This window comes from Monomorium pharaonis, chromosome 10 (genome assembly GCF_013373865.1).
Source record: "Monomorium pharaonis isolate MP-MQ-018 chromosome 10, ASM1337386v2, whole genome shotgun sequence".
Lineage (NCBI taxonomy): Eukaryota > Metazoa > Arthropoda > Insecta > Hymenoptera > Formicidae > Monomorium > Monomorium pharaonis.
The window spans coordinates 10,170,735-10,180,419 of NC_050476.1; the positions used below are offsets into that span (position 1 = coordinate 10,170,735).

The 9,685-nt window shown below is 33.5% G+C and overlaps 1 protein-coding gene across 1 annotated transcript; it reads right to left on the bottom strand.

The window, feature by feature from the left end:
- Nucleotides 1-5,068: 5,068 nt before the first annotated feature.
- LOC118647756 (uncharacterized protein F54H12.2-like) lies at nucleotides 5,069-5,987 on the bottom strand. Its single transcript, XM_036293197.1, has 2 exons — nucleotides 5,390-5,987; nucleotides 5,069-5,136 (listed from the first exon to the last, which is right to left on the bottom strand). Exons 1-2 carry the CDS (start codon nucleotides 5,985-5,987, stop codon nucleotides 5,069-5,071), a joined length of 666 nt encoding a protein of 221 aa, XP_036149090.1.
- Nucleotides 5,988-9,685: the final 3,698 nt, after the last annotated feature.

The window sequence follows — 9,685 nt, forward strand, 5'->3', positions numbered from 1 at the left end:
TCTGCTTGCAATGTACATGGATTGCATTTGGTCCGTGCGCACGTGCAGTGTGCGCATGTGCAGTGTGCGCATTTGGTCCGTGTGCATTTGGTCCGTGCGCATTTGGTCTGTGTCCGTTTCGCACTGTGCGCATTTGGTCTGTGTCCGTTTGTTACTGTGTCCGTTTCGCTCTGTGCGCATTTGGTCTGTGTCCGTTTGTTACTGTGTCCGTTTGTTACTGTGTCCGTTTATTACTGTGTCCGTTTGGTCTGTGTCCGTTTGTTACTGTGTCCGTTTCACTCAGCCTGCTGTGTCCGTTTATTACTGTGCGCATCTGGGACGCTCCCTATATCTACATATTTATACAACGTTTTTCATATATCTTTATTTTTATTACTTTATTTAGTAACTAAGATTATGATTAAGATATGTAACACTAAAATTAATAAAATTAATAATAATTCAGTTAATAACCAATAATAAAATAATAATTAATATATATATTTTCTCTTTTTACTATATATTGTTCCCATGTATAATATTATATTCTGTGTATATTATATTATACATTGGGAGCTTTCCAGCAAGAGACACAAATCGGCACAGCAGTATTTCTGTCTTTGTTTGATATTCAGTTAGAGACAAAGACAGAATTACTGCTGTGTCGATTTGTGCTCTTGCTGGAAAGCTCCCAATTTTTATTCAACATATGTACAAAAAGTATCTAAAATGTATCTAGATACATTTTGAAATTATTGTAATTGTATTTAGTTACGCATTTAAAATTTATATCTGTATCTATATCTAGTTAATATTTTCTTCAAGTATCTGTAACTGTATTTAGATATTGACAAAAATGTATCTTTTACAACACTGTATATGTGTATATATATATGCGATTTTTGGCGATCGTTTGGTACATGTACCAAACTGTACCAGAACCAATAAGATAAAAGTTTACTTATATCCCATTGGTTTTGGTACAGTTTGGCATGCTTTAGTACATGTACCAAACGATCGCCAAAAATCGCCTTATGTATATACATATGTATGTGCTGACATGCGTGATAGTTATTTCCGGTAACTTTAGAGAAAGAAGTACTAAAAAGTCTGTTTCTCTCTCGCACCTCTTCTGGACACCGTTTTCTATACACAAACTGTAGGCAATTGCCGATCCATATCTATAAGGTCTATGCAGACGGCTCACTCCTATTGCTGTCTCGCGCTCTCTCTTATTGATCTCTCGCTCACTTCTACTACCTGCGTCGCTTGGTATACTCCTCGACCGCGGCTCAGCTGTTCAATAGCCGATCGATATATTGATTTTCGAGAAGAGCGTTGTCAAGCTCTCGTCAGCTGACAACACTCTTCTCGAAAATCAATCTATCAAATAAAAAATAAAACTTAATCTTGATATATGTACAAAGAATATATTTTGAGAACAAAAATTGTTAATAATTTATCTTGATATTAGGAAAAATGATAATAATTTATAAATGTATAACCTAGTGTTCATTAATGTTATTATAAAAAATAATTTTGTTTTAAAAATTACTTTATCATTTCAATAATAAAAACTTACCTTCGATTTCGTATTTTCACATATGTTTATCTTTTAAAAACGTATTAATTCTGAAATGGTGAACTTATTTCTTATCAAACGTCATATGGGTTACAAACGTATTCCATTTCTTCCTAAGCGTTCTATATCAAACAGATGGATATGAATCTAACAAATATAAAGAGCTCGTTAATGCTAAACAAAAATAATACGATAAACAAGTCAATATATCGAGCCAAGATAAATTTTCCTAATACATTATAATTTATTAAATAAACATTATATAATTATAAACGCGATTAAAAACCAGCTGTGTTAAAAAATGTTAAGCCTGTTTATCGTATTATTTGTGCTTAGCATTAACGAGCTCTTTATATTTGTTTGTTTTGTTGTTTTCCACACGCTGGTCTAACAATGTGTTACAAAAACTTACCTTTTAAATATTATATATATAATTTTTTGTTCATCAATTTTTATTACGGCGTGAACACCACATCTTTTAGTTAAGCATTGGATAGATATCAATTATAAATTGATTAAAGCAGTTTCTCAGATACAATTTCTTAAGAACTGTAAATCCAACAATATTTTTCCGCAACATTTAAACACAATTAGGGGCATACATTTATGGTTCAAACATTATAGATCAATTAGGAGGCTTGAGAGAGCGTTATACAATTTTCGTGTTAGATTACTCTCGATAGAAATTTTTGATTTACATAGACTAGTTAATCAACTAATTGTAAGACGTGAACGGCTAAATGCTTCTTACCTGTTAGATAAATTTATTCATTCTCATGTTTTAAATAGCATTATAATACATCATACTAATTCTTTCGATAGATTTAAATTAACCCTCCGTCTGTACACTGACTCCAAAAGGGAACAAGCGAAATTTTTCACTTGTGTAGGCACAAAACTGGTGATAGGCAAAGCTTGGCTCCCCTCCCTAAAAAAACTTAGTAATAGTAGGTACTCCTACCCAAAAGACGCTTCGATTCGGTAATTGTTGTTAAAACGGCAGAATGTAAACTTTTCAAATGTTCCCAAAAAGACCCAATGTACAGACCGTGTTAGTATTTTGTGACAGTAAGTAATATTTAATTTTTGTATTTTTCTTAATTATTTTGTTATTTTTATCATGTTTTTACTTGAGTTACAAGCATAATTTGCTTTTTTTAGTTGATAAAGACAATTTAATCACAATGGCCTCTTGGACACGTCTAGTCGCTGGCTCTTGCGTATATTCTATGCCATGCTTGATTATGCTGACATAAATTCGTCATTTTATACTATTTGCGACAAAAAATCTATTTTTAAATCGGCGTGACTTTTTGAAAGACTTGGCTTTCAATTTAGTAAAGCCACATTTGCAACGTCGTTTAGAAATAAAAACATTAAGAAGCTATTTGCGTCATACAATTCGAGAAATTTTAAATAATGACGATGACTCTACTCAGACTTTTAATCCTAATACAAAAATGAACAAACAAAAAAGACATTCTGTATGTCGGTCCGCAGATAATTAAAAAAAACGTGGTTTTGTGTGGTGTATGTGGCGAACCAATTTGCGACGATCATCGCACAATTTTCTGTTTAGATTGCGCACAAAAACATAGTTAATATTATTATTACTTCAATTTTGATTATTTTATATTATATATAGCTAAGTTTTTTATGATAATGTATTATAATTTTTTATAATAAAAAAAGATTTGTGAAAAATTATTATTTTATTATATTCTCAGTAGGTATGTACCATTATAGGAAAACGCCTGTGACGTCACTGGCGCCGTCCCCCACCTTTCTACGACGGCTCCAGAGTCACAGGCGGCTACCCATAGTGGTACAAATTTAGTGGTACTACATTTATGAAATCTGCTACATTTATGAAATCTCTCTCTCTCTCTCTCTTGTTCTATAGTGGTACTAATGCTACATTTATGAAATATCTCTCTCTCTCTCTCTCTCTCTCTCTCTCTCTCTCTCTCTCTCTCTCTTTCCCTTTTTAAATACTTTATTGGTACAAATTTTTGATAAATACTTATTTATTTATTCTAATAACAAAAAGCACATCCTTATAAAGCTTAAAGAGAGGTTTTTAAGAAATAAAGCATTTTTTGTTTTTTAAATAATCAAATAATATATTTATTTATTGATTACATGTTACATTTTACGACATACATTTTTTTCTGTTGCAGTAGTAATACAAAATACTATCTTAAATATTTATTGGTTACATAGTTGTGGTTAATATAAGATATATTATTTTCGCGAATAACAACTTTGTGTTTGTGACGCATAACCAGAATGAGACATATCACGACCTATAAATTGATTTTTATTTGAAATATAAGGTTGTTGGTGTGTCATATACGTTTTATAATAATTGCGAACTATTTTATCATTTCGTGATAAATCGTTCGAAAAGATGCATACTAAAACCAGTACACATAAGATGCACAAACATAACACAAAATTGTCCACACACGTCAGAGGTATTACTTTGAAATTGTTGAGGGTTGTAGAATAAGATTTTGCAGTTTCTTCTAAGCCGTTTGAGATGCTGAGGGATGATGGGTGGTAATCCGTAGCTGTCGAAATAGCGGCCGACGCCGTCTCTTCCGATGTACATAGCGACCCAGTGTGTTCCGGGTTTTGTGTGATCATCGATATTAGCAATAATTCCTGCAGGTTTACTCCAAACAGTTGGTATTTCATCCGCCGCGTAAACACCGGCGGTGTCACAAGGAATATTTTGTAAAGCTGCTCGCAGTAGCAAACTATTCATAACCACCAAGAGTTATGTGGAGAATTATTTTCTTCTTCTTCTTTAGTATTTTGATGCTTATCACGATTATACCATGTCATAGAAGATGATGGGGCTGGTGGCGATAATGGTGACGATGATGTAGAATCCAAAAGACCATAATCTTTAAGCCATTTTCTGATACGTAACGCATTATTTAAAGCACATGTATATTCTCTATTATTTGTCTTACTTTTTATGTTATGAATGAGACAAGTTTGCTCTAACTGTGGTAAATGATGAAATAATGGACATTCTTGCTTTTCTTCTAAATTTATAATGTTTCTGCTAGTAATACGTTGGATAAATGCTGATTTATCAGCGCCTCTAGTGAATATTCGGTTGGTAAGTTGTGTAACAGCTTTCAAATGTCGACATAAGTTTTTATACGGTGTGTCTCCTTCAAACCACTCAATACCATAGAAATTTTTACTGAGCCAATTGTTTTGAGATTTTGAACGGGCAGACAGTTCAGTAAAAGAATACGGCTGTGCAATGATCCAATGAGCGCAATGGGCGATGTTTACAGAGACAACAGCAACTTCTTTTGGAAAAAAAGATTCTTCAGTATCCTTGAAGCCTTGTATATCGATAACGATGTCCATATTTTATAATTATAACAGCAGGAAAAGAGAGAATTACTAATAGCTGTAGTAGTAGTAGTAGTAGTGTATATGACCAAGAACTAACGAAGACTGACGGTGCAATATATAAGATCTTTACTGCTGTGCCTGTTCCTGTAGTGCTTGTTCCCATAGTACCGCAGTTTCAGACTGTTTCTTGCACACTTATCCACCATAATCCACAATTACTTGTCTTGAGGCGTCAATTTCCAAAATATTATCATATTCAGGATAAATAATACAATTTATCGTATGTTCTAACGCTTCTTTGAAACGCACTTTAATTCTAACATTGCCGTGTTTCATTAAATTCCAATGTGTATTGTCATTTGCTGAAAGATCTGGTGTAAGATCAAATGCAAAAAGAATAACCGTTTGGATAACACTCACGAGAAATAGAATTTAAAAAATGTTTACCTGTTCCAGAAAAAAGCGTATGATAAGCATCCATATATAAATTTTCTTTCGTAAAATCTGGTTGTAACGGTTTACTAGGTATTTGTTTACCGTCTACATAAAGAGATAAGTAATTAATTTTGTAATGATGAAAATTAAAAGGATTAAGTTTACGATTTCCGTTGAATGCTTTATTATCAACAAAGCCAATTATTAAACGTTTTGGTATTTGACCTAATATTACATTGTCGAGTGTTTCACCGTATATACCGCTATGTATAGATATAGATTTCAATTCAACACGCGTAAGAGGATACTTCGCAGTGGTTTTCGAAAGAGCTTTAGCATGTGTTAATAATATACCCGGTGAAATCTTTGAACGTCTAACAAGTAGAGTAGCATCAAGTATATGAATCTCGAAATTTTGTTCAGTTTTATCCATAAGACAGAAACTATCTCTTGAGCGTACCATTCGTAAACGCATTTCTACGCTGTTTATCAGAAATCTTTCTTGATTGAAAACATCACAATGTAGATGGCCCATAAGATCAAGTTTCTTGTTATTACTTGTTAATGAATGTCGTTTTACAAAACCTTGATTTAAATCGAATTCGGTCATTGCACCACTTGTATCTTCATACCACAATACACTCGTAAATGAGAGTTTTTTGCAGCAGGACCATAATGAAGCAATGTTTCTATATAAGCTCGGTAAGCATAAGCGTTGTTTGGGGGTGATACAAGTTTTTGATTAAAAAAATATCCACTTGATTAAATAACGAGTGCATAAAGTTATTTACAAGCCCTACGAGATTATCAGTTACATCTGAGGATTTTGAAGCTTCTGTAACAACTTCTGTTTTTTTTTGTAAACAGTAGGCCTTATTTGAACGTACATATGCAACATTGTATGTGGTAAGTCAATGTATTCTTCTCCTTGTCCCGGTACAACAAATTCTATAGGTGAATCATCAGTTAACGATGATATCGGTTTATAGTGTATCCATTGTAAGTTTTCAATTGTTGCCTGTGTGGGTGGTACGGTGAATAATTCTAATTCTGATTTGAGACATTCACATGAATGAGCATGTAAAAAGGCCATATTCGTTGTTATTTAGCGTCAAATATATTATTGAAAAATATCAACAACAGTTCGATTGTTCCGTGTGTAGCTCTTTTTCTTCTTTGTTTTCTTCTTTTTCTTCTTCTTCAACGTGTTTGTTCTGTTATGGTAAGTCGCCTTCTTTTTCTTTTGTTGTTTCACGATATGACCGTTGTCACGAGCATTAATTAAATGTCCTATATTTGATTTTCTCAGTGTTTTATACCCCGATCCCTCCATAAGAATATCGATTTTCTCTTCGGCTTTCCGTTTTAACTTCTCAGCTGAATCTTTTATACGAGTATTAAATACTTCTTTAAACGATATATCTCTTTGTATTACATTATGAGCTACACTCATCCCAGAACGAACAACTTCTTTACCGATAGCCTTTGCACCTTTTGACAAAAGAGGTAAAACACGACGAAAAAGTCCCCCGAGAAAACTACCAATTCCATGCCCTCGTTGATTCGCTGACCCTACATATATGCGCTCAATACCGCTCTGTCTACCACCACCACCATATTGAATATCAAAATACTCATCGTAATATGTCATTTTTTCTTTTTAATGTTTATTTAATCTAATCTAATTTTTTAAAGTGCAGTGTTACAGTCAATGTACCGTATTCAAATGGTATAGGCTGTCCAAATTCATTTCTTATATCAATCTCAATTGCTTGCAAGTATGGAGTAGTGGTATATATTTGGACGTTGCAAAACTTTTATGTTTGACCGAACCATAAACGTACGATTCTATATCTAAAGATACGGTACGGAGTAATGGTGTTTGCACATCACCTGTAATGTAAGATTCACATATATCTGTATATACAAACAACGACGTAGGTAATGCTCTGATTAAACTAGCTGGTCTAGATGCTACCCAAGGTTTTTCATCATCACCATACAAAATATGATACCCTCTTTTTTTCATATCCGAATCATATCAAAATATTTGTGTTAATGTTGGCGATAATTGGATAGTATGCTTATATTCTCGGCAATGTTTACAGGAACGTTGTGCTGTAATATAACCGTTTCTATCTAATGTAAAAATTAAATGCTCGCTCAACGATGTTCCATTCACTGTTTTAATAAAATCATCAATTGTCTGATACAAACCCCGTGATACAATGTGGTGTTCTACAAATATATTTAGCTTTTCTTCTACACCCCTCAATGTATCAAGCATCTGTGATTCGATGATATAGTTTCTTCTTACTATTGTTTTTTCATCTTCAGGAAGATGAAGAAATGTCATAGGTATTTGAATATCAGTTAAAGAAACACCCCATTCACCTTGTAAACGCAATTGTTGTGGTAATCGTGTAATAAAATGTGTCGTTGTGTTATCCGGAAAATATGAGATACTGCTGTTGCTAGGCAAAACTACATAAAAATTATCCCTCATTTTTTTTTCAAATCGTTAGGCTTTATCCACCTATTAAAACTTTCTGGAAAACCACGCCAGCTAACGAAGATACGTCTTGTACGGCCTCGACCTTTACGGCGAATTATTCTTTCAATCCTAAGATCTGTCTTTGCATAATCTCGTTGAACTCTGGTCAATTCTTCTTCGTAAAAGACGCCGTCGATGTCTTCACCTTGAAGGTCACGTAAAAAGTAGACCGGTGGCTGTGGTTGTATGGATATACGTATTATAAGAAATATTTCTTTACTCCAGCTACCTTCATAACCTTTCGCAAATGCAGCTTTGCTATTACTGATTCGCACAAGATCACCGACCTTGTATTTAGGAATACGGGTACGTTTACAAGCATATTTATGCAAGAGATTTGCTCGAGCAATTTGAACATTATTCAATGTTACATCTTGGGGGGCCATTTTAATAGCGCTGTAGTATGAGCGATTATACGCATCAACAATATTTTGCAGTACATCAATATATCGTTTATTTTTTGTGTAGGTAAAATATCTCCATATACGTTTTTTTAACGTTCTGTTAAATCGTTTGACAACTGCTGCTTTCACATCTAGATTACGAGCTACTCGAAAACAAATTTTTGTGTTTTTCAAGTAAATCTGTGTGGCTGCCCCTACAAATTCTTTACCTCGATCAGTCTGTAGAACAATAGGACGTCTACCATTACTGCGTGATAGTATATGTGCTAAGCCTTTTGCAACACCAACACTTGTTTTATCCCGCAGTTTTTCAACCCAAACAAATTTAGTTAAAGCGTCAATAATGACCAGTAAATATGCATAATTGTTATTATAATTTTTAATAGCCCGTAGATCTACGATATATGTCTCCCACAAATCAATATTATATAAATTGTAAAAACGTCGCGGGTATCGACGTCGTAAAGGCCTGTGTAACGTATATGCATCTTGATTCTTCAACCATGCAATTGTTTTGTCTTTGGAAATTGTTTTATTTGTTTCGCGTAATAATTTCGGCGCTCCAGAAAAAGAGGTCTTATTAGAAGGGTTGTAATAGATTTTTTCCAATCTCTTCATACTTTAGTTTTATTTATTTTTTTTTTTTAATTTAAAGGAGTTAAACTTTCCCAATTATTCTTATTAGTATAACGCTCGTAGACGTCGGTATCATTTGTGAAAAACTCACTCGAGTCAGATGTCTGACGTACTCTTTCACCAGCATCCAACGATACAATGTTAGGTATTTGAAGCGTATGACTGTCGGTGCTCAAATCATTTGACCAAAAATTTTGGTTTCCTATAAATTCACGGGATATCTTTACACTACGCAGGAGTGATGCAAAATGATGTCTTCCGACAGGTCTTTCCATTTTTCTAGAACGTATAGCGTCATTTATAAGATCGATAATATTAGATTCATCTATTTTCAAACCGTTAATATAGTGACAACTCCATATTTATCCCAACTTAGTCGATCAGAAGCGTTAGAATGTATATGGTTTAATAAAAGTTTAGCTTTTTGACGAAATTTTAAAGGCACACTATCCAAAATTAATAAGTCATCTAGACAGTCTTTTTTTTTCATCTCTTCATCCTCTGAATATTTTGATTGTATTGTTTTATAATCGTTATTATCAAGGCTAGGCTTAATAGGTGATGTGTTACGTTTTGCTTCTTCCACGAAGTATAGATAACGTTGTAGTATATGTAAATAGGCCTTGCATTTTTCTCTTTCGTCCACAAATTTGCTTGAGTTGAGAATTTCACGTATTTCTTCATCTAGTCTACTTAATGTAGTACCAGGTGTTT